General features: G+C 37.6%; 1 protein-coding gene across 3 annotated transcripts in view; it reads right to left on the reverse strand.

Annotated features, from left to right (window-relative positions):
• STXBP6 (syntaxin binding protein 6) overlaps positions 1 to 27434 on the reverse strand; it is a 101371-nt gene that overhangs the window by 49079 nt on the left and 24858 nt on the right. For 2 of the 3 annotated variants that reach the window (XM_066321449.1, XM_066321450.1), the window contains one exon: positions 12712 to 12897. In XM_066321449.1, coding sequence (XP_066177546.1) covers positions 12712 to 12865 — 154 coding nt within the window. In that variant the 5' untranslated portion in view covers positions 12866 to 12897. Of the gene's footprint in view, positions 1 to 11805; positions 11877 to 12711; positions 12898 to 27434 lie in introns of those variants that run through there. The other variant, XM_066321452.1, reaches the window with a different exon arrangement.

The following is a 27434-nucleotide window of genomic DNA, read 5'->3' on the forward strand; positions in this document are numbered from 1 at the left end:
CAAAACTTGCCAGCAACATCAAACGTGTCCAACTGATGTGCAGACAAAGTGTTCAGGGAAAACAAGAAATAGGAATTCTGCGCTCCAAGTGATTCCTCCTGAACCTGGAATGAAGCCAAGTGATAGCATATCAAATTTTCACGGAAATGGCATAGCGGAAGCCTGGGTTTACAGCTGCAGCAGGATTCTAGAAACAAAAGGAAAAACAAAGGAAAACAAAAATATGGTCCACAAGAGCAGATGAGGTATTGAAAACTTAGAGCTTGACTGCAAGATGGAAAAGCCAGAAAGCAGACTCTTTAAAAAGTGCAGGAAGATAAAAGGGGATGGAATAATCACATGAGGTTAACAATCAGCAACACTACTAGTGTGTGTGAGGAACAGAAGCAGTTGGTATAAGCAAATCAGGATTAGTGCTATGTTTTGCTTCATAAAAGGATAGATTCTTGCAGAGAGCTGGACAGCTGGAGATTGAGTTAAGCAGAAATAGCGCCAAGTGGACAATGGCTTGTTACTAGTGAATATTCACATTCAGGAAGGAAGTGCGCAAAATTAAAACAAGAATTAACTTGAAGTGAAGCAACTGTGTTAGGGACTGCAACTTCTCCAAGAAGCAACAGCCATAGCTAAATAATATTATTAAGTAATCATAAAAAAAAGGGAATATTTTAGAAGTAGAAGTAAAAAGTAGAAGTAAAAAGAAAGCTTCCCCAAGTAAAACTTCCACAAATGAGAAGACTAAAAGAAGTTGTCCACAAATGATTTCTTTTAGAGTAGGAGCCACACACAAAAAGAGGGAATTTCAAACATTTTTCTCATCTTCTATCTAAAGGCGTTACAGATATGCAAAAAAGGAACAAACATCATGAAATCAAGTTGATTGCCCTAAATTATGCAGGTGTTTTTTAAAGCGAGAAAAAAAGCAAATGGAAAAAACAGAAATACTGTTTGAACAGGTCCACATTAAGCAGACAAGAAAACCATATGAAATTCTTTAAAGAAGTGACTGAGCTGAAACAGTGAGAAACCATGGCTTATGGATAAACACAACAGAAAAAGCAGAGCAGTAGATAGTCACAGATACATGAAATTTTTACAGGATTTTTGACATATCATTAAATTTTGAGTCCAAAGCAGTAGTATGCCTCTGGTCATTCAAGTCTTTGAGATTGTGCTACCTATCTAAATGAATGGCTGAAACTATTCTTGACACTATTTCTAGTCATTAAGGCTGCTGCTCTGGTTAATTCCAGCAGACTGAACAACACCAGTGCCTCACTATACACTATTTTTAAAAATGTATTATTTAACAAATATAAGCTGGACCAGATGATTTTTTAAGGCTCCTTTCAACCTGGGTTGTTTTGCTATTCTCTGATTAGTTTAACATAAGGACTGAAAAATGATTAAACGAGGAAACATTTTTATCATATTTAAAAGGCAATTAGAGCCTTTAATGAAAAGTTGTTTTTATCACATGGATCACAGACCCTCACAACCATTACATACTTTAGTCCTCACAGTGTCTCAGTACAGACTGAAAGCCTTAACTTGCAAAAAGGCAACATCATGCTCCAATAGATCATTAGAGGCAAGAGAATGTGGTTCAACCAGCTTGTATAGTTGCACATGCTGATTCTTTCTGTTCTGCTCTTCCCCTCCTGACCCTTTCCCCCCGGCCGGAACAAAAGCTATTTGACCTAAGCACAAAAATATTTTATTAGGCTACATCAGGTTTTAGCTGGAACACAAACAAACCTCACTTCTGCTTAAAAATTATATGAACACTGATACCAGGACACATCCCTGGAGGTGTGAAAAAATGACTGGACATGGTACTCAATGTTATAACTTAGCTGACAATGTGATGACTGGTCAAAGTTAGACTCAATGATCTTAGAGATCTTTTCCATCCTAAATGATGATGTGAATCAGTATTTCCAAAGTACAACATATAATCCAAAGGCAAACTTGCTTACTTTTTTTTAATCTCTGGGCAGTCAGGGGAAAACAGGAGATGACAGGAAAACCTATTTTTTAAGTTTCAATTAAAAAAAATAGGAATCCAAATGAATAGAACATGAAAAGGTTTTATCAATAAAAACATAAAGTGGTTTATGAGTTTAGACTCTTCCTAATGCCACTGCAAAAACTCTCCTTTTTCCAGTTCCTAAAAAATTTCAAAGCATCTCCTCAACTCATTTTATGTTCCCCATAGTTAAAGACAATTTTTGTTCTTCTGTTTCCCAACTGCCTTTCATTACAGATTGAACACTGGGCAAAAAAGCATCATTCCCTCAAATAGTACTGTTGAAGGATTGTTTGCATATTTGTATGGCAAACTTATCTGTGCTAAACCTAAGAAAACTACTCTTAAAAGAAATGATGATACGTGAATACAAAAATAAAGAAACAGAAGCAGAACAGAAACTATTCCAGAATTTTTAACAGTTCTCTACCTAGATGTTGTTTTCTTTTGAAGCAAATGCAACAAATTTCAGCTGCCTAAAATCTTCCAGATAGTAGACAACTTCAGATATTTCCAGACACTTAAACAGCCAAACTTTCTTTAGCAATCTGTCATTAGTGCAAGTGAATAAATATAATGAATGGAGGTTGAAAGCTTTTGTTTATTTCAGCTTCCAATTTTTTTGCCTCACTCAGAAAAGCATAAAAAGCATTTGTGTAAATGCTTTACATACACGTTGTAAACACTTCTCTTGCTAGAAGTAAGAGAATGTTCTTTTTAACAGTTCTGTTTTCTTCCAAGTCATTGATCCAGTCACAGAAAACTGCTCTTGCCATACTACTGTGTTCCACAGAGTGACATGAGGCACAGATTTAAGAAAACTAACACAGCAGGGGCTGATATCATATTATCCACAAAAAGCATTTACTAGTTATTTCATCCAGCAAGATGTTTATGTTGCAGCTTCCCTTCCAGCTGAGCCTGTCCTCTGAAAACAGGTCTAATCAGTCAATATGAAAGGAGAACGAAATGCTTAAAAGTAATTTTCCAATAACTGTTTAGAATTAGGGGCTAAAAATTACCAAGGAACTTCACTGCCTGACAAGTATGTTCCACAATGTTATAAAATTTTCTCAGATTCAGCCCCTAAAATTTTCACCCAAATGAAGTTTTCTTTAAAATAGTAACATTAGAGAATTTGTAGGGCTTAATTTTGTCATTCCCTGAGGCTACTGAGAGTTACTGCGTACTGCTGAGCTCTAATGAACAGAAAAGCAGCTGACTGGGTGTGCCAGACATTCTCTATGAAGTTGTTCCAGCTGAACAGTTACTAGAGATTGTTTTAACTTGGACTAATGGGTAGGCTCCTCCCTGATACAAGGCCAACAAAACTTTGCACAGTTTATATTCTCTCAGCCTCCCCACCCTTCATATGTTGTTTTTTCCTTCTTGTTAGGATATGCATAATCAAAGTACAAAAACAAATTACTGAAAATCTAAATGTAAGTAGGCTGGAGGAAAAACAATGTCTGCTGTAAATGGGGAGCACTTGTTCACAGTAGCACATATACATGCATACATGAGAATGTGAGCTTGTTTTTATTGCAAGAGTGAAACAAACACTCAAATATTAGAACAGTGAGGAGAGATTGGACAGACTTAGTTCATTAATAAATTCCCTCCCTACTCTGTTCTTCAGGTGTGTCTTGCTACTTGATTGGTATATGAACTCCGTTGGCAGCAGTTTGCATAAACTGAGGGATACAAGCAAAACACACCAGAAAATCAAGCATCAGTTCTGATCTGTTCTTTTTCAATTTAACTTGCTTTAAAGGGATTATTTACAGAATAAAGTCCCAAACAGAAAATATTTAGACATCAGAACTGCATTATTCATATTTTTCTTTGTCAAGGTAACAATAAAATCTACCTAATGATAGAGAACATTGATGTAGTATTCTAATCAGCTTTGCAGTTTCTTTGTTAAGTACTTCTTATGTGCTGCTCTGCACTGAAAATTATTCAATAGTACAGTATTTGGAGGCCAGATGTATGGTGAAAACTTAGAGGATTTGACTCTTATAACTTGAGTACCATAGAAGGATAAGATTTTAATCTGATGTTTATCTACTAAAAGAGTCTGTAATACAGTAAGCACTGGTCAGAGAGAAAGAGAACTTCTGGTTTTGTTCACAAGATGATATTACTTCTAATATAGCAGAACTATACAGCAATCAACAAGATGCTTTCTGAAATGCAATGTCAAGGGAACATTTCAGATGCTTTCTGTCCGGTATGATACAAGTTCAACAATCCATAATGCAGTGAGTCAGGGTATTACACATACTACACTCCAGCACCACAAAACTAAGAAAACTGTTCAGAATGAATCCTATTGCAAAGCAAAACACAGCAGTTTTAACTGTTATGGTACCACAAGAACAGTTCTGCCAAAGCTAGAAATTAGGCATACTCACACAGGTCTTAGGTACATGGTTGCTGTACTCCTGCTTGAAGGGAGAGCGACCATGGAAATTTGTTTAATACAGCCTTACTTTACAGCTCTGCATTTTTAGCACATACAAGATAGCAACAAACCCTGCCAAAAGCCTCACTTGGACAAAGAATGAACAAACTGTTTCCAAAGACATCATGACATTCAAACATTTTAACCCGGCATTAAACTTGATGCAAGCATCTGCCATGGTCTGGGCAAAACATGGCACTGAAATACATCACTGCCACTGAAAAAAGGCGCTGCCAGCTCTTAAGGAACACAAACCTTCCCAAGTAATTACAATAAATGGATAGAGCAATAAAGTAGCAATAAAGTAATTACAATAAATGGATAATGCTCTACAGAGCCCCCATTCTCTTCTCAACATGGAGGGGAGCAAGGGGGTCTGCAAGACAACTACTTTCTACAGTAATTTTCACAGTAGTTTTTGCACACCTCCATGAAAAAGGCCACAAAGTCCCACTACTAATCTCATCAAGCTTCCTTTATGATGAATGGGGCAACAATCAGCTCCCAGTGTAGAACTTCCAGTCTACTGTTTTACAACCAATTTGTTTAATGGATAAAAACTTGCTTTGCCTTTATGAACATGGAATTTATTCCTTTTAATTGCTGCCATTTTACATATGACTGAACAAATAGATCTGATGCCTGACATTTCCTATCAAGTTTTCAATGTCTTTGTTTTGCTCACATTTTTTCCCTTCTTATTTTTCCAATGTATCTCATTTGAGATTTTGAAAATCTTACCAAGGATTTTATGTCTGGTTGAGGTGGAAGGAAAAGCAAACTCAAGAGATCAAGTCTGAATAGAATTGAAAGCATCATTAGTAACAAATTCTGTGTATTGACACATCATTTTAAAAAACTGAAAGTGCTCACAGAATCATTTAGACTGGAGAACATCTCAGCTCATAAACTCCAACCTTTGACTAAACATCATCATGTCAGCTATGCCACAGCATTAAGCACCACATCCAGTCATTTCTCTTGAACACCTCCAGAAATGGTAACTCCACCACTACCCTGAGCAGTCCATTCCATTCCAGTGTTTAAGAACCCCCTCTGTGAAGAAGTTCCTCCTGATGTCCAGCCTGAACCGCCCTGGCATAGCTTGAGACCATTTTCTTATCACTGGTTACCTGGGAGAAGAAAGAGGCTGACCTCCACCAAGTTACAACCTCCTTTCAGGTGGTTGTAGAGAGCAGTAACAGCTTCCCTGAGCATCCTGTTCTCCAGGTTCAACAACCCCAATTCCCTCAGCTGCTTCTCACAGGACTTACTCTCCAGAGCCTTCACCAGATTCATTACCCTTCCCTGGACACGCTCCAGCTCCTCAATGTCTTACTTGCAGTAACAGGTCTAGAACTGAACACAGGACCTGAGGTGCAGCCTCACAAATGCTGAATACAGAAGGACAGTCACTGCCCTGGTCCTGCTGCCCACACTGTTGCTGACAGACCTGGATGGCACTGGCCTTCTTAGCCACCTGGGCACACGCTGGAACATGTTCAGATGGCTGATGACCAGCACTCCTAGATCCTTTCCACCCAGCATCCACCCAGCCACACTGTCTCCAGCCTGTAGTGCTGCCTGGGGTTCTTGTGCTCCAAGCGCAGGATCTGACACCTGACTTTGTTGAATCTCATACCACTGGTCTTGGTCCATCGATCCAGCTTGCCCAGATCCCTCTGCAGAGCCCTCCTGCCCTCCAGATGCTGAACTCGGTGCTGTCTGCAATCTGTCTGAGGATGCACCTGATTCCCTCATCCAGATGATAAAGATATTAATCAGGACTGGGTGCAATGCTGAGCTCTGGGGAACACCACTGACACACGGTAAGCTGTTAAGCTTTATCAGTCTGCTACAATTCTATTTTGAAGGATTTGGGGGAAAAAAAAAAGAGGTGCTAAACAGGAGACACATAACTGCAAACCTCCAGCTTGCAATTCAGAAAATATTTCCCGCATATGAATAAGATCAAGTAGGGTATTGGGAGGATGCACAGGAGCACACATACATTCCTCCTACACCTTAAGAAGAGGGGGAAAAAAAGCTAACCAGAACACATCAATCTTAAGACTAAATGCTTTCAAATACATAATTCTGTAGCTTTGCTGTAATAAGATGCCCTCCTACACAAAATTCTTGTGGAAATGGACTGGTTACATTACATTGGACAACTTAGAATTAGGAGGGATCAATCAGAGCATCAAGACATATTAAGGTTACATACAAAAAATGCATCCTACCCTCCAAAGCAGTTCATCATTTTCCCCTGTCTATTTCAACAAATACAGAAAGATCAGTAATGAAAAAGAGAAGGTCAATCTGTCTTCCACTCAAAAATGCACCAGTTTTGTTTTTCAAAGACCCTTAACGTAAGATTTTTAAATTTATTTTATAAAATGGAATTTGAAATTTATTATCATTATGAGCAACTGCTATTTTATTTTATAAAAACTCCTTATTTTTAACTCCAGGGAATCCTGGAGTTAAAATACCAGAAGTACCTAACAAAGTATGTTCTGACAAAGAAAGGAAAAGAGTCTTGGTTAAGAACTACATTTGGTATGAAAATTATTTAATATAAGTAGATGAAGGCAATTATATTTTGACAGCTTAATATTAGCGCTAGAAGCTATATGCTGCATGTGTACACTTAATATATATTTATTTAGACACACGTTATACAGAACATGAATGGAACCATGCTATGTGACAATTAAAAAAACATCAGTGCTTTCCATTATCCAACTTATGGCCAGTTTAAAGCAGTAAATATAGGTCAGTGAGCACACAGCAAGAGAAGCTAGACATTATTTGCCCTACAGATACCTGAATGATTATACCTTTACCTTAAAGAAGCCATTACTAAGACAAGATAGCAAAGAAACAACCTTGGGTTTTTTATCTGTTGTGAAAAAAGGAATTTAAATTTTCACAACAAAACACAATACAAAACTTGCACTGGACTTTGTTCAGCCCTTGCTGAACATCCCAGTCTGTGCCCAGATGTTCAGCCGTGATCCCATGGGGCTGGGAAAAGCACCACAACTGGCCTGCAGCTATCTGCAAACAACTGTCCAGGTCAGAGCTTGCAAAAGACTGGACCACCATTTAGCTGGTATGCTCTTCTGGGCTGACCAAATCTCTTAGTCAGTCATGACCTTTTTCTTATAAATAATCAAATATTCAGTAGAGTCTGAAATCTAAGTGAGTCAGATTGAAAGTGTATATGATGAACATTTTCACAACACTTAACCAGAGGGGAAAATACCACCTCCACCCTCTCTACCCCTACCCCACAAAACATCCACTAATTAATCAATAAAACCTATGGGCAGACAAACAGAGCATTATCCTGGAAAGTCAGTGGAAAACGATGTTTACTTCATTTCTCACATCCTGAAAAGGAAACATGAGAATCCTATAAGCTCCTGAAAATGGGATGTTTTCTTCAACAAGAAAATTCTGAAAAAAAAAAACCCCTGTGAGATTGTCACTTCAGTAAAACTCAAATGAAAAATAAGAGCACATTAGGAGAAAACTGAATTCTTTTGATAACAAGTTCCGTCTCACTATTTCCCAATTTCAGTTCGGCGACCATGCTGAAAAGTCAATTGCACTTAATCTGTCCTTGACCTCCCCATGAAATTATGACCAGTTTCTGGCAGCCACATCAAGTGACCTTAAAAAAGCAGCAACCATCCTGGGTGTCATTCTATTCCATGAGCAGCCAGTATGGAAGGAACAACGAATTTGTAACTGGAAAAACAATTCTGTGACACCACGGCCTTACAGCCAAGATACCGAGGGACAAAAGCTCATGACGCAAGTGCAATTGAGTGGTGTGGCTGGGCAGCACCTGTAAGAGTACAGCTGAGGATACCCACACAACTATTTAACTGCACAAACTAAGCTCTGTTTCGCTGTATACTTAGAAACAGAAGTAAAAAAACCCAAAAGCCAATAGCTTATTGTGATAAATGCAAAAAGCCTTCTAGTTATTGACTCCCTATCTTTTCAACAAGTCTGCAATTAGGTCAATTAGGTCAACTTTTAAAGAAGGGGAAAAGCCCAACACATGCTCTCCCCATGCATGTGCACCTTATTTTTATGTATTATGTCTTATGATCTCTTTGTATTTCCTTTTGACTTTTCTAGTACCATTCTTGATAGACTGTACTTCCGCATCAAAGCAAACAGAGCCCTGAACTGACAGTGTTAATTTAATTTGGAGATGGCAAAGAAAGAACATTATTAAAAGTCACAACTACAGGGGGAAAATGCTTCACTTTTGGTTTTAAAAACCTTTAGATACACACTCTAATTCCAATGTTTTCAGCAGAAGGACTAGAAACATCGGTACAACTAAACTGAGGGTTATGACACACAAGAATTCAGGTTCAAAAGGAACCATCTGTTTCATTCAGGTCACCACAACTGCAAAAGATATTTAATCCTGAAAGGTCAACACAACATCCATCCATACAAACCAGAGTATTTCCAATGCATTATGACATTAAAAATATTTTTAAATAACGTAAGTTAATTAAAATATATAATGATAGTATCGAAGTACACAGAACTCTGCACAAGCAAGTAGGCCAATGACCTATATTTCTGAAGTGACTGTTTAAGTATTTTATTTAATTCAAAATTCTAAATAAGGCTAAGAACTATTTTAAACAAGTATGTTTCAATTACATAAGACAATGGTGACAAAACTAAAACTTAGACCTGATCCAATAACTCTCACTAGGTCTGCTAGAGTGGAGGAGGTGATAAATATCCATTTTCAGCTTTGAATTTCTTGTCTTTTCTCTGTGTTAAATCCTCTTGTACATTACAAAAAATCCCAGTGTTCATTTTCTCTGCTCTGCCTACAGCCACCCCACCTCTGCGTTTCCCATCTGTCTACTCCTTTCTTGCTGTTCTTCAGCTAAATAACTCCTTGAAGATCTGTCTTGGCTCTGTTTGCCAATTTAACTTGGCTAGCTCCAACACCGGGATAGAAAGCCGCAGGTAACCCAACTGCCTGGTTTCCACCAGACTGGCAAGCAGTCTTGCTACAGCTTTCTTAACTTAATCTGTCCCCAGTTTCAGATTACAGGCTTTAGGCATATCTCTTTCAAGCATTACTGCTTATTTCTAACCAACTCAGTATTCAATATTATAAACTAAAAAAACCACAGTTCATACTTCAAATACCAATATTAAGGAAGAATCTCCCTTACTTTCCCATCTTGCTCTGCTTGATATTTGACTCCTTTAATGGTTCACTCTTCCATCTCTGAGGCCTAAGGGCATTCTCCCTGCTTAGCATCTCTATCCATGCTTTCAGATATTCAAATAAACAAAAACTATGATAGAATGTATCTTCAACACCAAACTTGAGTTCAACACTGAAAGGAAAACATTTAACTCTGGTTATAACAATTTGTGTAATTTTCAGTTACAAAGTCAGCAGTAAACAGAAGTACTGTCACAGTGGCTAATATTTCATTTTCTGTACCATAACTTGGATGAAACTACAACTAGACAAGATGTTTTATATTCCCAAATATTTATACCCCTTAAGTAAATAAGGAGTCAGTTTCGGAGTCAGTTTCTATTCTTTCAACTGAAAAATTCTGTCCCAAAAGAGTAAATTATCTAATTCCTTTCAGCAAAGGCCAAACTAAGTACATGAAAAATATGAATACAGAAATATTCCAGTCACTTTGTTTACCTAACACATAGCAAGCCTGGCAAAAATGAGACAAGAGTCAAACACTGATAAAGGCATTTCCAGGGAAAGAGGTTGCAATACTCAGGACTAAAGCACGTGTTGCTTGAAATAGGAATACAAATCCAGAGCTAACCAGCACTGTGTCTGCTTTGCTGTAGGCATTACATCAAAAAAGGAAGATAATTAAGTATATTCTATTGTCCCAAGATACAGTCCATCTTGGACAGTTTGGGGCACAGCTAAATTGCCATGCCCACATTAACTTAGCCTTAAAAAAACTTTTTCTGTGACTCTTGCTGCAACTAAAACCATGCTGCTCCATAGCCATCAGGAATAGGAAAAAATTAGTTTATCCTTGTCACAATTTCTTTTATACACAGTGGCAGAAATACTTGTTCTCCAATGCTTGGTTTTGTGCCTTTGATGATTCCTGACTGAGTAACTAATGGCACTTGATCCTACTGAATTACATAATCTTTCTGATCAGACTCTGTTTGGAATGGAACATCAAACACAGCCAGGCAGTCCTCTCCCTAGTCACTTTGTTGGCTTCTGATATTACCAATCATATTGTACTCTCATAATATAAACTAGAAATGTATATGAGAAAACCCGGTGTCAGATCTGTGCAAAATCGCATGAATGGTGAGCCACTATTCAATATGTGAGGGTCCTTGCAATACCAATATGCAGCTTTTCAGTGTCTGCCACAAAGTAATTTTATTTAGAGCCTAAATGCTTCTCCTTATCATAAGTGACAAGCTCTGCTTAGATCAGGGACCATTCACTGTCTTAAAATCCATGTTGACTGATACATACAAATATAGGGTAGGGGAGCTGAATTTTACAGAATGGCAATTAAACCCCCCACCAAAAAAAAACACCTATTGAATAGCTAGCCTACAGAAAAGCGTAAACATAGATCACATCTCTAACCTTTAATCATAAACATGGGTACCAAACACCTTTTGTATCCTGAAACTTACTGGACAGACCCAGAACATGATTGCTCTTTACAAGAACACTTACAAAAAAAATTGGACCGACATTTGAAAAATATGACTGCTAAAAGAAGAGTTTAGCTTTGCTTAAAAGCATTACTGATTTGAACATGTCTTTAAAAGAGTTGAGAGGCCTAGATCCATCAGTTTCCTCTACACCTTGAGAAGACTTATGCATGCACTTCTTACATACAAACAGAGCATCCCAACCAAAGGTCTATGGAACAGCCTAGGGGAATCGATTTTTATATCCTTCCTTGAAGCTCTGTATATGGTGAGAATGGCTGAGGTCAACTTGGCTTGTTCAGCCTAGAAAACAGGAGACTAAGGGAAGACCTCATTGTGGTCTACAGATCCTCAGGAGGGGAAACAGGGTCACACATTGATCTCCTCACCCTCAGGAGATAGTGTGAAACTTTGTAAGGGAAGGTTTAGGCTGGGTATCAGGAAAAGGTTCTTTATTCAGAGTGTGTTCAAACCCTTAAACAGGTTCCCCAGGGAACTGGTCACAGCACCAAGCCCGACACAGTTAACAAAGCATTTGGAAATGCTTTCAGACACATGGTGCCAGTTTTGGGTTTACCAAAATGCAGGGCCAGGAGTTGGCCTCGATGATCCTTGTGGGTCACTTCCAACTCAGGATATTATATGATCCTATAATGACAAGCAAAATACTCAGCTGTAAATGAAAGGTCTTCTGTTTTGTCTCATTGACCTCATTATGCATATGCATTTCCTCTGAAGCCTGTATTTTAACATATTTGTATATATGTATCTAAACAACATCCAAAAACATTCAGTAAATGTCTTTATTTTGGGCACATGTGTGATGTGCTAGAACAGTAGTAGAGTCACTGAGTTTCACCTTCTATGCTTTGCAAGTTTTAACACTACTTAAAAAATATACCACCACAATTTAAGAGTCCATGAAACTTTCTCATTCAGTCCAAAACTAATCGTACTTTTCTGAGAGTCACCATACATTTCTTCTGGCCTCTAGTTGTACTTCCAAGATGTAAGACATACACTCTCAAAGGGAGCAACTGACAGCCCTAAAAACATAAAAGATTCACCCTAAAATACCAAAGGTATTCACACACACTGGGGTTGGCAGACACTGAAACACGGTATAAAAAATTACATTGTATATCACTTTAATGTCCTGAAAAGTTCATCCTTCTAAGAAATATCTTAATCTGACTAAGGAAAGACTGTTAGGAATTATTCTCTTTGTTCATACTCTGTGCTGTGAGAGAACACCTAGGGGTTTTTAAACAATAAAAGCACCTGTTCAATTTATTATAGTATATAAATATGAATAGCCTAGAGCATGTGGCTCCTCAAGACAAAAGGTATAAGTGCTATAATTCTCTCATTACATTATGAAGATTGGAATCACCCAGCTCCTTATGGCTACAGACAACAGCTAATCAGTTAATCAAAGATAAATCTAAACAAATAACTGGATGTCAAAAGCCATTAAACTTACCTGACAGGCAGATGTATGTTAAATATTCACCCTGACCCCCAGTAGCTAGAAAAGGAATTTTTTTTTTTGTTCTTCTTTTCACTTGAACAGCTCCCAGCATCCTTTCATCATGTGGGGCAAAAATCTCTTTGCTGATTGCAGCTTTGGCATTCATTGTAGATCACAGGTATAGCAGACTGCTGCTCTCTAAAAGTAAAATCATAAATATAAAACAGTATTAGCAACTCTTAAGTTATATCAAAGTTGACTTAACTTACCTGGGTGTTAAAAACTCTGACCTTCAAAGACAGTTTTTAATGCCTCAAAGAAATTAGAAAATAGTTTCATATTTTTAAAGGAGGAGTTTTCAAAGTATTTGAATGACTTCAGTGAAGTTGTTCTCCACAGTTCTTAAATTTGCTTATTCTAGCTTAGCTTATTTTGGGCAGAAGCACTAGCACTTCAGTATGTTGCAAAATCTTCTCAGAGAAACACCCTGTTTAACCTCATGCAGCATAAAACCTTCATTAATTCCCCCTCTGATAGCTAAGGGAAACTCAGATCTGTGTCCTACATACACAGGGAAAGCACTGCAAGGGCACAGGGAAGGAGCACCCTGGTTGTGCTGGCACACAAGAAGTCACGTTCACAAAAGACAGAGAAAGCTTCAGACCTGGTGAGACTGTTCCTTCAGGAGCACTGCTCCTGGTGACAGCACTTGATTGCATAGCTCTTGCACCTCTTGCACCTTTAGCACCTCATCCCTGCAACTCTGGAATTACTGACTGGGCAACTGCACAGGAAACAGTGTCAGTGACACCATCGGGGTCAGAAAAAACCACACCTATACTTTCGTACTATGTAATTTTGACCCAGGTCAGTTCCTCAATGCGTTTCGTAACGAAACTGCACAGCTGACTTTGGAGAGACATCTGTCTCAGGAGGGACATACATATTTGTAAATGAAAAAATTATTGTAGAGAACAGGGAGGGAGGAGGGAAGCTGTTTAGTCATGCACATCCCAAAAACCAAACCTCACTGCAGCTTGCAGAAGAGCCTAACTAAAGGAGGGAGAACTCAGAGGGGACGTTAAGAGGTTCTTTGTGTAAGCTCCCATTCCAATTAGTTCTGCACTGACGTTTTGTAACACATACACAGGCCGCCATTCATGGAAACTGTTGAATGACACCTTTAATTGTTCCAATATAATGACACTCCAATGCACATACAATAATTTACACTTTTCTGTATTACTAAGACTTTCAAGTTGACAGATCTTTCTGACCACCTTAGCTTTCTTAGCACAAAGATGATTACAGTCAAGCCTGAACTACCTGATACTTCAGCCTATAGGATCATTTGATATTTGCCATAATTGAAAATAAATGTAAATAAACTACAGTCAAATTAGATTATGAAACCAGGAGAGTCATGGATCCATTATTTTTTGTGTGCATACTACCAGCAAAGTAATTGTCTTAACACTTTCAGTCTCAAGGCTTTGTTGTCATTATTTATGACATTACCTTATCTTAAAAAAACGGGAAAATTTTTTAAAAAGTGCATGTGAGACAACACAACCTAGTCCAAACTGAATTCACCACCTGCTAATTTTGGGATGCAAACAGAATCCTGTGCCAAAATAGTCTGTAACAGTATACTCAGTTAACCAACAAAGAGGTAATTGAATTCTGACACGTTTTACCATCAGGTCATTTTACGTGAGCTTTTACAAAAGTGAATTGCATTTAGAAGCTATAGTGAATTGCATTTAAAAGCTGTCTCCATCAAAAGAAAAATCTATACCAGTTTCAAAGGAACAAAGAATGTATAGCGCCTGACAAGGTGTGATCTCATAACTCCCAACACCTTAGTTACCTATCCTTTAAAAATTAATATATCAACATGAAAATAGAATCAAAAGAATAAACTTACATAGTAGTTACTTAGAAAAAAAAAGTTGTGAAAGAAAATGTGTTGTTTTCACATTCATCACATACTTCTCTCCTCTTCTGCGTTACAGAAATATTTGCAGAGTATGTCAGTCATACCAGCACTTAAACTGTTGGGACATTGCAACTAGCTTTTGGGTTAATTTTTTTTTTTTTTTTTTAATTCAAGACTACTGTTAATGACTATGGATTTAAACACACAGATCTCCTCCTGTCTGAGAGAGAGACTGATAGTCTTTGCAAAACCCAGACCTTCATGTGCCTAAAGAATTTTCAATTAATAGCTTTTTGGGAAGACACACAGAAATGCTGTCAGTTCAAAACACACTCAACTGACATTCAACTGAAAAAGTGCTTTCCAGATTGCAATGATCTCATGCTGTTAATTCTGCAACTGAGTTGTTGAATAGATGTTTTCACACATTTTCTTAATGGTCATGGATTGTAAAATAAAATATGATTTCAAAGATTACTCAGGGATGTAACGGCTTCCTGGATTAAGAGAAGATGCAAGTTTTTCTTACCTACTGTATCATAAAATGTTAGTGATTTGTTGCTATTGGCTTTGACATTAAGCTGGTTTTGTATATATCTACCAGAAGCTGTATACAGACACAGTATATACCTGGACTGTGGCTGGAACCTCCAACCAATGCGTGGGTTCCTGGCTTCAGATATTGCGATCATTCTGTTCCCAGAACTTGGGCTGACAACATCTTCAGAAGCCATATTCAAACAATTAACCTAACACAGTGTGGACTTGACACAACTGCCAAATCTGATGTGAAAACTGACACTAACACAAACCACAGAAGCCTATTTACTTAAGGAAGAAAATAACTAACTGTGCCTGTGCACAAACAGACTTCTGACACTGAAATGTCAATATAGTTTAAATGAAGTTGTTTTTCACATGTCAAAAAATCAGCAGCTGAATTCATACAAGCAACCTTTTCCCTGTGCACTAATAGATGTATGCAAAATACCTTTGTTTAAATAAGTAAAGCCTTCCAATGCACCTTGTTTTCACAAGTGGAAATAATACAATCTCTGGCAGTTCTAAAAAAAAAAAAAAAACACAACACACCACAAACCACAAAACAAAACAAACAGCAACAACAAAAAAAACTTCCTCAAGGGACAGGAATAAATTTCATTTTTTCCCATTCTCCAATAAAATCCCTCTTTTCATTACAAAAAAACCCCAAACCACTGCCTGTACATGCACAACTTCACGTCGTATATGCATATTTCTTTGCACAATAATGCTTTTTCGTAGTTCACATTCCAGGACAAATTCAAACCATCAGCAGTTTCCACTCAAGGCCCATAAGAACTCATGCACTGGAACACAATTTTTTTCCTCCCATCTGTACTAAAATACAAAATAAAATGCCTTAAAGAAACTTCATTGGAGGATCTCAGAGCACTCAAACTGCATTTCTGCTCGCAACATTAGCCCCTCTGAGGCAAGAGGGATTTAAAAGTTTCAGTAAATCTAGGAGTCCAGAAAGAGAGACCAGATTTCCTACCTCACATGCTTTATTCCACATGTTTACTTGTACTCAAATTATTATAATGATGCTTTTGGCTAAACAAAGACCTCATTTTTCTTCAGCAATCTTTCACTCCATCTATTATAGCATTATAGAACAGGATGTTTGCATTTATGCTGTGCCCCCAGCATACAAAAGAAAGACAGAGAGGGAAGATTCCTGTGTGGATTTGAATAAGTGCCTGCAATGCGCTGCTCATTTGCATCTTCTAACATCTTTCTCTACTACAGTTCTTCTCCATTATATTTCTATCACTAAAAACTCCCTCTATGAACAGCTGACTAGAGCTCTAGAAGCAGGTGAGGAGACAGCAATTAAAAGCAATTTTCTAAAAAGAAGATTAAAAAAACCCAAGATAATTAAGCTGAATCCTTAATGGATCCCACACGTTCAATAACAACAAAAAATTGGACAGTTTTCTGGTCAGCCAGAATATCAGACTGTTTTCAGGCACACAGCCAGCAAATGGCTGATTTATCTTCACACCCACATATTGCACAGGACTCGATGCAAGTAAGTGGAAAAAAAAAGGAGATTTACAGTATTTTTGTTGAGGGTATAGGTATGCAGAAAGAACTGGGAAAACTAATCCTCAGCCTGCAGAATTCAAATAGGAGTAAATTACAACACAAAGCAAGAGCTGGAAAAGGACATAACTGTTTCCAAAAAGGAAAAAATGTTCAGTATGCTAAACCTTGCTGTTTTCAAGGATCTTTAGCTTAATCACAAACAGGGATGGGCTCACAGGACAGGCTAACCACTGAAATGCTGCCTGCAGTGTGAAATCATCTGAGCCACCAACTATTCTTGGAATAGTAACTCTAGCAAGCACTCAGATCTGCTTTTAATAAAGCCACTATCCTGAAAGATGACATCTACTTTAGGAAATCATTGCAAGACACTGTAGCCAAAAGAACAGCTTTTGCAAATGTGATAGTTGCGTGGTATTTACTTGATTGAAGTGTTTAAACTACTTTGAATATTACAGGTCACCAAAATCCTGTATTTGCTGTCATCTCAAACAAATAGCTAGTACAAGTCTGGAAAAAGCAAAAAAATAGTTTAAACCCCAAGGCCACTCATTTATAAATCTTTAAAGAACAGATATTAGAACATACAAGTCCTAAAAGTTGGTTTGTAATACATTTATTAAGCATGCCATCATCCTAGAGGAATAAAACTAAGTTTAATTAGCTCTGCAAACAAGAATCAAATCACTGGATCAACCTTATTCTGAAACGGTCGAGGTAAAATCTTTAAAATGCTTGAACAGAAAAATAAATCAGATCATCCTCAGTCATCTTTCTATTTTCAAATCTAATTTTGCTTGAAAGATATTTATTTTAATTAGGACAATAGCAGCAGCCAGAAAATTGCTATTACTTCCTACTAACATGGATTTACAAGTTTCAGAAGTATTTACTGGAAAAAAACTCAATCATTTTCCAGAGTTATTTGTAGGCTGTCACATTTCCAATTTATTTTTCCAAATAACCTCTCAGCTAAGACTGGTTCATTTGAACAATGTATTAATTCCAACATACGCAAATTACAAAATTGGAACTGTATTTGTATCAGCTAAAAACAAGAAATGTGTTTTCACTGACATATGTAATTACAAACTAAACTGCTGATCAAGCTGAACAGGACATAAGAAGCCTTCAGAGAGCAGCTGCTCCTAAATGCAAAACTTGAATCTTACATGCTAAGAAGTAACTTCTTTCTGTCTTTTAAGTGAAACTTCATATTGTAGCCCATCTCATCCAACACAAACATGTATTTACGGTAAATTTGAAATACAAGCCTTAATTTGTTTTCTTAATCAAGACATTTTTTGATTATGGGAATTTAACAGCATTGTTTACTAAAACTTTGAAGAAGCCTGGTTTGAATCACTGAATCTCTCAAAAGCTCCTAGAATAAGCATTAGAAACAGGAAAGACTATACTAGCTACTATACTGTGTGGCTGGGAACATACGATGTTTTTGGTCAAGGAAAAAAATAGGAGAGGAGATGTGCACAGCAATAGGAACTTACAGTCAGACAGAAGCAATAAATACCTCAATGCTTGACACATTTCTTCACCTGAGGCAGGCAGCCTGAGCCCCTGAGCAATTCCTATAATCTTTCATTACAAGGGAAAATTATTTGAATTCTGTGCAAGTTTTATGGACATACAGATTTAAAGAGAAAAAGAACTCTAAATGGAACCTGTATTTATAAAGAGGCAGTAAAAAAAAGGGATGCAAAAAAAGGAAGGTATCTCTGAGTTTATTTCACCTGCAACAATCCTAAAAAAAAAAAAAAACCCAAACCACCTAGAAGTTTTGTACACCTTCCTCCATCACCCCACAAAAAACCCAATCATCTCCTAACAAAGAGAGATTACCAGGGACATCACAGAAATCCCACAAATGGGCAAATGAGAACCAGTCCCACTTTCATGTGGAAGACAGAGCAGCTGCTTTCATTTCTACACTCTGCTCTGCTGAGTGAAATACAACCATAGAGCATCATGGTAAGTAATACCTCTACTTCCTCAAGGGAGATCCAGCAGAAGCAGAAGATGCAGTATCATCTGGTTCTTTTGAGACTGTGCCCCTAAACTGTCTCCAAACGGTACAGAAAATTAAATAGGAGGTGGCATAAGAAAGCACCAGAGACATACTGAGGGATGGGTTACTATATATTCCAGGTCATAAAGCTTTTTCCTGTTATGAAAACAGCAATTCCAGATCTAGAACCTACTGTCCTAGTAAACAGTATCACAGATCCAGCTAACAAAAAGGATGTAATATTGAAGTGAACCTAGAACACCGCAATCTGGGAAAACCAACTCAAATATAAGACATAACATTTCTGTACTGCAATTCTGTGTGTGAATGGCTGCAGACTGTTAGTAGATTATTTTAAATAGGTATGCAAGAAAAATATATATTCAAGAACTGCAGCAAATTAAAATTTACTTCTGCTTATGTTTTCATAGCATTCTGAATCAAGAGTATATTCATAAGAAATTAGTAAAACAATAATGCAAGAATCAGTGGACGCTGATTTTTCAGCATTTTCCTAATTGCCAAAAGCAGCAGCGTTCCCTGAATGTGCCCTCCCCTGGAACTGGTATGAAAAGCTAGAGGTGTTTCTGGGAGCTGCCCCATGGAGGCAAAGGCATCTCTGCACAGATGGTACAGCCCTCTCCAGGTCTTTCTGAGTGAAGAGCAACAGCTGCAGACCCACTCAGGTTCTCCTTGTAAGAATCCTACAATCTGAAAGTCATTATTATTTTGAAAATGTAAGAATTTGAAAATAAAGATGGGACAATACTACATTAAACAGCACCACCCAATCTACAAAACTATTTACCAAAAGTTAGTCAAGACTTATTGGGAAGACTCTGCTGGAGTCATCCTTTTGAAACATGAACATTTTGAATCACACAGATTCACCAAGAAATTTATGAACTGCCAGATGTTATAACAAAGCCACAGAGAGTCCAGATTTGCATTTGTAGAAATTTGCCCTCAGACCATGGGACATTCACAGCAGTAAGAACTACTACTTTTGCACAACAACACTGGAAATCTTAGTCTTAAAAGGTTATTTTCTTAGGATCTTTCAGAAGTGTCTAGATCTTAAGACCAGTTATTACAGCCAAGCTTAGACTTCCATTTGCACAGTTAGTTCTGTCATTCCTCACAGATTTCTTCCTCCAAACACCTCACCTCTCTAGACTTTTTCTCATTAGCCTACATCTTTTCTGAAATGCAGTCCTCAAGCCTGGACTCACAGCTCCATTGATGGCACCAGAGCGAACTGAAAGGACTATTTGTCCGGTTTTTGGAATAGGCTCCCCAAGTAAATGGTCACCTCACCAAGCCTGTCAGAGTTCAAGGAGCATCTGGACAATGTCCTTAATCATATGAGTTAGTTTTAGGTAGTCCTGTGAGGAGTAAGGAGTTGAACTTAGTGACCCTTCTGGGCCCCTACCAACTCAAGATCTACAGACTCCTATAAGGAGTGAATACTCCTTATACAGCTACTGCCATACATAGTCAGCAAAACACCAGCTTCAGCTCAACATCTACCATGTTCTTCAATCTTTTTGTGGGGCAGAAAAAAAAAGACATTTGACAGCTGAATAACTAATTATTCCAACTTAGCGGAGGAGTTTTGTGCTTACTGCTTTAAGGTTATTTCTCCTACAGTAGAATAGTTTTACGATCCAATTCTGTCTTTTAACACTTGCAGCTGTCTAGATAGGCACCCACCAAAAAAGTCAGGAGGTCCATTCTGTGTGCCATCACTTTGGACAATTAAAATTGTTTGAGACCTAACACAGCCTCCTTTCACTCCTCCAGTAAGAACTAAAAGATACCAATTCATTTCTGTGTTCCTGCATCTTATGCTACTTTCATGTGAACCTAATTTCCTTAGTTAACCCAATGTGTCTTGTGACTAATATCACAAGACAGCATCAGAAGCACCATTAAAGTAGTTCCAACTTATTACATGGCATAATACTTTATCACGAACCCAAATCAACTGGTTTGAAGTTGCATTTGAGCTACTGCTGCTTGTTCAATCATTTGTCCATATTTTGGCAAAGAAAAATCACTAAAAATATGAAATTAAAGGATACTGGTGAGAAGGAGCAGAGATGTTCCTCAAGGAAAGAGGAACTAGCTGAAAGGGCTGTAGTTAAGAACACACAGAGTTTCTTTCAGTAGTTTGTGTTGTTTCTCATTTAACTTATGACCACCTTGAGCACCCTTACTGGTAGAAATTACTGATTTCTTTTTGTGCTTCCCTTCCTTATGACAGCATAAATGCTTCTGTAGTAGTCCAGTGAACTAGCCAAGAATTAATCCAGTTTTAACCTATCTCAAAAAAACAGCGATTAGTTCAGGTTTTACTCAAGTTCCCTGATACAGTGCACTCCACAGCTGCATGTCAGCACATGGGAATGAAGTGCAGGTAATAAGATTAAGGCTCCCATAGGTGCCCAGCACTAATAGTTTACAAGGATCATGAAACTGCACTTGAAAGAGAGAACCCAAAATGTCATGTACTTTCATCAAATATTGAAATCACTGACTGAAGACATGGCATGGAGCCAAACTAGACAAAATTTTTCAAAATCAAAACTTGCTACAAATAATCAAACTTACTAAAAAGTGTTAAAACAGGAGTTCATATGAGGCTTCTCCTTGATAAGAAAAAACGGGGCTCAAGCGAGTATAAAATTTCTTGGTATACTGACTGTTACTGGATGGGTTAAACAGAAGGGTAGCAAAAAGTCAAGTTAAAAGTCAGGCTCTGTTAGGTGGCTATCAGAACTGCTGCCTACAGGGATATACAAAGCATGATGCAATGCTATATTGCTGCAGGATAGCACCCACAACTACAACACACTAACTCACATCACCTACTCTGTCAAGACATCTTGCAGGAACCAGATTCTGACTTACTAAACACTGATCATCGAAAAAGTACATTAAATAGATTCATAGTTTAATGAACAGGTTGCCAAAGAGATAGGTTATTCCTACAGTATTGGCTGAAGGTGTTTTAAAGAAAGAAAAAATAAAACTCCACAAAACTGTTTGAGCTAACAGCTGGCACATAGTACTCTTGCCACTGGCTTTCTCCACCTGGTATAATTCAGTATGCTCTGGAATCAGATTTTACAAATCCTCCTGCAGTTCCATTCCTCCTCACATAACTGATATTGGTACAAATTGCAAATTTCTGCATCTTACAGTCATCCATTAAATTAAATAACCCAAAAGAAAAGGAGGGAACAAAGTCAGGTCTCTCAGGCTAACTATTTTCAATTTTGTAAACTGCAACCTGCAACATCCACATTAGGAAAAAAAAGGTTCCCTCATATTACTTTAACACTGAGAAAAAGTACAAAAGCAGAGTAATCCATTGGGAGAAGACAATAAAACATAACATCAAGGTATTAAAGCATTTTATTTCATCCATCTAAGGTGAATCAACATTCCCCGGTAAGTATAAATAGCGTTTTTTTCAATCACTCCAAATGCCTAAGAAGAATAACTTACCAGCAAAACACACGGTGCTTTTAAGAATGAAATATATGCAGTTCTGGGGAAATTAAAATCTCTCTAAGAGCAGACACCTCTATGAACTACTATATGAATATTTATCTTGAGGCAAAACAAGCATCATGTGAAAGTAGTAAACCATCTGCTGGCAGTGTCCTGATACTTTGCAGCAGTAAAATAAATACAGTTTTCTTTTTGGCAAATAACACAACCTGAACACATTTCTGACATGCTGCATACTACTTTCCAAGAATCTTCCAGCAGTTACAAGCATCACTAACTTCAAAATGGGCGAGTTCAACAAAGCTTGCAAAATGGCAGACTTTGCTGCAAACTTAAGAAATCACAAAAAAAAAAAAAAAAAAAAAAAAAAAAAAAAAAACCAAAAAAAAAACCAGTGTTTTGTTCAAGGGATGTTATCAACTCAAAAATGATTAAAAATGTCATCCACGGCTTTTAGCCCCCACTATGTTTAATAGCTTAGCTCTGCTCTTCTGACAGAATCCAGTTAAGAAAACCATGACTGCAAACAGACCTTGTATGTTTGAAATTTATGGGGCTTTGTGAGAGTTTTTTTTGGGGGAGGAATTGTTGTTGGTTGGGTTTTTTTAATGACTGATCAGTTCAGACAGAGAAAGCTGGAAAAAACCTAGAAAGGAAACAATTGGGTTTTTGCCTCTCCCTCAAGTAATTCCTTCTTATTTATTTTCATAGTAATTGGCAATCAGTGATCGGTAGAAGAATTAATTCTATTTTAATAGCTAGAAAGTTTCCATCAAAACATGGAGATGGTAATGCAGAAACTTTGTCAAGTGATAGCCTGTTGGGAAAAAGACAGTCTTTAAAAATAAAAATAATAAAAATAACAAAAAAAAGTCACTTTCCCCTCTGCACTCCTTGCAGGGAACAAGTAGTAGCTTCTTGAGAACGAGGAAGATTCATCAGGTGTATGGATTCGAACAAACCATTAAGTTCTGGAGTAGTATCTCTTATAGATCAGTACGGTATTAATCAATGTATGGGATACCTGTAAAACACATCTCTACATTCTGCAGTTCTACATGAAATTCTGAGAACAACAGTATAACAACACAGTGAAGCATGACAGAATTATGGCAACCTATATCACCCAAGCAAACAAAAAACATCCTTCTCTACTTGTGTGATTTTACATTTTGCCAAGAAAGAGACTGGGATACCTTTATTTGAAGCGTAAACATTAGGAGCATCACGTCTGTTTTGCATGCCTGAAACTAAGACAATACAATATGAGGGCATGACCGGGTGGACCAAGGAGTAACATCTATGTTTGTGTACAAAACATTCTGTCCAGGGAACAGGGACACAGCAGGACAAGACAGCACAAACCCTGTTTCATTCAGTTCATATATTCAGGAGTCATTCCATGCCTACTGCACACAAAACTTAGATTTATAGCCACTAGGTAACTACACATTTCACATGTCAAAGTAAGAGGGCTGTTTAAAAAAAAAACAAACAACAAACAAAAGCCATGACAAAATATACAATGTATGTCTTCCTTTAGACAAATCCCAGAAGACACTAGCTTAATCAATGTATCAGACACGCTTCCAACTTAATGCCAACTGCAACTTTACAATGAATAATTTACAATGTCTCTAAAGAGCAGGCACAGCTATGGACTCTAAAATTACATCGTCTCTCAATATATCTTCACAGGCTTATGAAAATGTAATTTTAGCACCAAATGCACACTTGTTTGATAAATATACATTTTAAAATCGAGTGGCATTTTTTCTTCTACCAGATTCGTATGTATAGTAACTGACAACATCCTCAGCAACAAATCCTCTGCAAAAACTCTGTGCCAAAATCAACTTTATACAACCCACGTGATATTTTACATTGCCACACCCTTAGATAAAATGGCATCCAACCAAAAGAACAAGCACATCTTCCATACAGAATAATGATTTCTATTCCACACTTACATTCTGCACCAACAACAGGAAGAAATATACTCCATCTTTAACTAAGACATCTGAATACAAGGTAAGGGAAAAAAAAATGACTGCCACACAGCCCTGGTTGTGGTGTGCAACCTGGAAAACAAAAAAATTCATGTAGATACAGACGTGTTCATCTCAAAGGTATCCTTTTCTTAGCATAAACAGCCTTATGAAAGCCTTCCGCCTGTGCAAAACCTAACTACCAGTACACAATAGTAGCAAGTCGTACAATTGCTCAAGGACAGAAATTCCCAGTTACAGACAGGAATACTATTTCACAGAGAAATAAATCTAGTCCTGTCCTCAACCAAAATAAGCTTTTCAGTACTGGCTTATGCCAGAAAAATTGTGAGATGTTACCAAATGAAGGGGTCAACATCCTTCATCTCCCAGTATTTTCCTGATTTGTTAGAACACTCAACCTATACTAAAATTTGCAGCTTCACATTCGTCTCAACACAGTGAGACTGTGGGAGGAATACGCACTAGTCTTGGCAGTAACCTAGAGTTCACTGGGTTAATTCATTCTTCAAACTTTAGCCTCATGTCTGCACATTCCTTTAGAACCAAGCCCTAAAATGACATTCTTAAACTTTACTATTTTTGAACCCTAAACTCATCTCAGGGATGATATGTCCTGTTACAATGAATTTACAGACTCCTCTGCAGTTTTTTTTCTTTCCTTACTCAATAGGACCTATAGCCTCTCCTAATCCTAACACCATACTTTATTAAAAACTATTAAACTACTTTGCCTTTGTAATCCAACAATCAACATAAGTAGTTTAAAGCAATTCTGTAATTCAGTAATTAACTGCTTACATATAGCATCTAAAAGTTTTTATGTTATCTTATCATCTTAACATCTTAAGTTAAATCAAGTGGTCTTTTTGCTATAGGCTTTTCCTTTCATATAGTCTACAGGCATAGTAACAACAGAAAGCATAAAATTCATAAAAGGTATCAATGGCATTATCTCTAGACTTGTAACTCCTCAAAATCACCCATCTAGAAATCAACTACACTGAAAGAGAATGGTTAATCTAGTAACATGAGTGATTCAATCAAGCTTCACTTTAGCCTTTACTTTTCATTTCACACTGCCAGTAGGTAAATAAACATGACTGATACTTGGCATTTCATTAGGCTTAATCGTTCTAACAATTTACTTCAAACATATTCATTTCATAATGGCTAACAGGACAGGCAAAAAAGTTTAAGAACTTTACACAGGTGGCTTTAAATTCACAATACACATTTACAACTTCCAACACCTAAAATATGCTTGCATGTTTAAGGTACAGAAGAACTTAGTAAGACAAACAACATACTTTAAGAAACTGACATCCACATTGAAAACACTTTTAAAGCACTTTGCCAATATTAAGTACATAATAAACAAAAAGCTCACTACATCTGCCTTAAAGCACTAGCTATCCAGACAGGCACCATGGGCACAGGTGCAAGGAAGGTAAGACGCAGATGAAGGAAATGTATGTTTGCCAAAACAGTATGGGTACAGTGAAGAAACTTGAGAGCAATCCCAGCTTCCAGTAAACAAGGGATGGGACACAGAGAACATCTGCTGAAATGCCAGTAAAAATCAAGTATAACTCCAAGCACAAGAGGCTCTTGATTTAGAAGCATTTGGCAAGTGACACAGTAATGAACTATTTATTTTACCACAAGAGATTAACAAAGATGTGTCCACATTCCAGACAAAAGTGACATTCCAGACAAAGGTTATTCTTTAACCCATATAACACAGTCATCTCCTAGCACAGAGCAGAAAGAACCCAAACTCTACCAGAAGAAACAAATTGAGTATGTTATAATAAAAAGGGCAGGGACAAAGCTGCACTTCCCAAAATGCTATGATGATACAAGAACAGAAATACACTGCATTGGGAGTACATATCTCGTCATTTTGTTCAGCCTCCATAAGTCTCCCCTCACGCACTGAGGAAGATGTTTCATCAGAGAAGGTAAATTTGTCAAGCACGATTTACCACCCTGGCTCACACTACTCACCCTCTTGTCCTTCATGTGCCCAGAAATGGCCTCCACTGGCAAAATGCGAGAGCCTGCTATGACATCTTGCGACCAAAACGGGAGAGAGGGAAATGCAGGGTATGTATTCTGTCTCTCGTTACTATCCTGCTGCCTTCACACCATATCTCAACCATGATGCCCTGCATGGCCTACCAGCACCACACTGGTGGCTTTAGTTCTCTACACTCTCTACACTCTTTGGCAGAGAGACTCCTCAATCCAACAATGAAAAAAATGACAGTAGAAAATACCAGTAAAGGAGGCTGAATATTCAGACTACCCAGGGAAGAAGAGGAAGATTAGAACTACTTGCTGCAGCATTGCAGAGATCATCAAGGATATGTAGGGGTATGCATTATATGCTTTTGTTTGATGCTTTTTAATTGCATTTTAAAATGGCAAGACTTTCTACAAAACACTTGAGGAACTCCACTTCTGCTACACTGATACAATATGTTGCAATTCCTGTAACTGGCATTTCTTCTCAGAATTTATTCTGTGAACAAGATGCAAAACAGTGGTAGTGAACAATTCAGTAAGTCTGTGTACAGCTGTTACAGTATTTTGTTTAATAAATAATAACTTGCCATTTCCTGGCAAAGGAATTGCAAAGTGGAGAACTCCACCCAAGGTTATCATTACCTAGTGACTTCCAAGGAAAAAAAGTAAACCCCTTGTTCAAGGCTATTGACTTAAAATGGATTCTACTCCAAAATGTCTCTTTTGGGCAGGTAAAAAGTATACAGATCCTCACTTTTATGCTTTTCATTCAGGTACAAGATTATGAAAGTAGTTTATAATTCTCCTTCAACACGACCTCTAGGCTGAGACTGTGAAAAGATACAGTTCTCCCATCTGAGTGCAATCCATAGATGCTTGCAGCCAAGAAAATAAGGTTTCTGCCAAGGACTTCAGCAAAACCCACCAGCTACAAAAGATCCAAAGCCAACCAGGAAAGACAGACACTTCATTCTTCTCTAGCAATGGATATGAAATTGAGTAGTGGAAAAGGGCAGCACAATCCCTGACTAGGTTTCAGGGAATCAAGAGGATACCTGCAGAAAAGCTGTTCCCTCTCCAACACTGAGCTCAACTTACAGAATGCCAAACCTTGACTTTC

Source organism: Sylvia atricapilla, chromosome 6 (assembly GCF_009819655.1).
Source record: "Sylvia atricapilla isolate bSylAtr1 chromosome 6, bSylAtr1.pri, whole genome shotgun sequence".
Lineage (NCBI taxonomy): Eukaryota > Metazoa > Chordata > Aves > Passeriformes > Sylviidae > Sylvia > Sylvia atricapilla.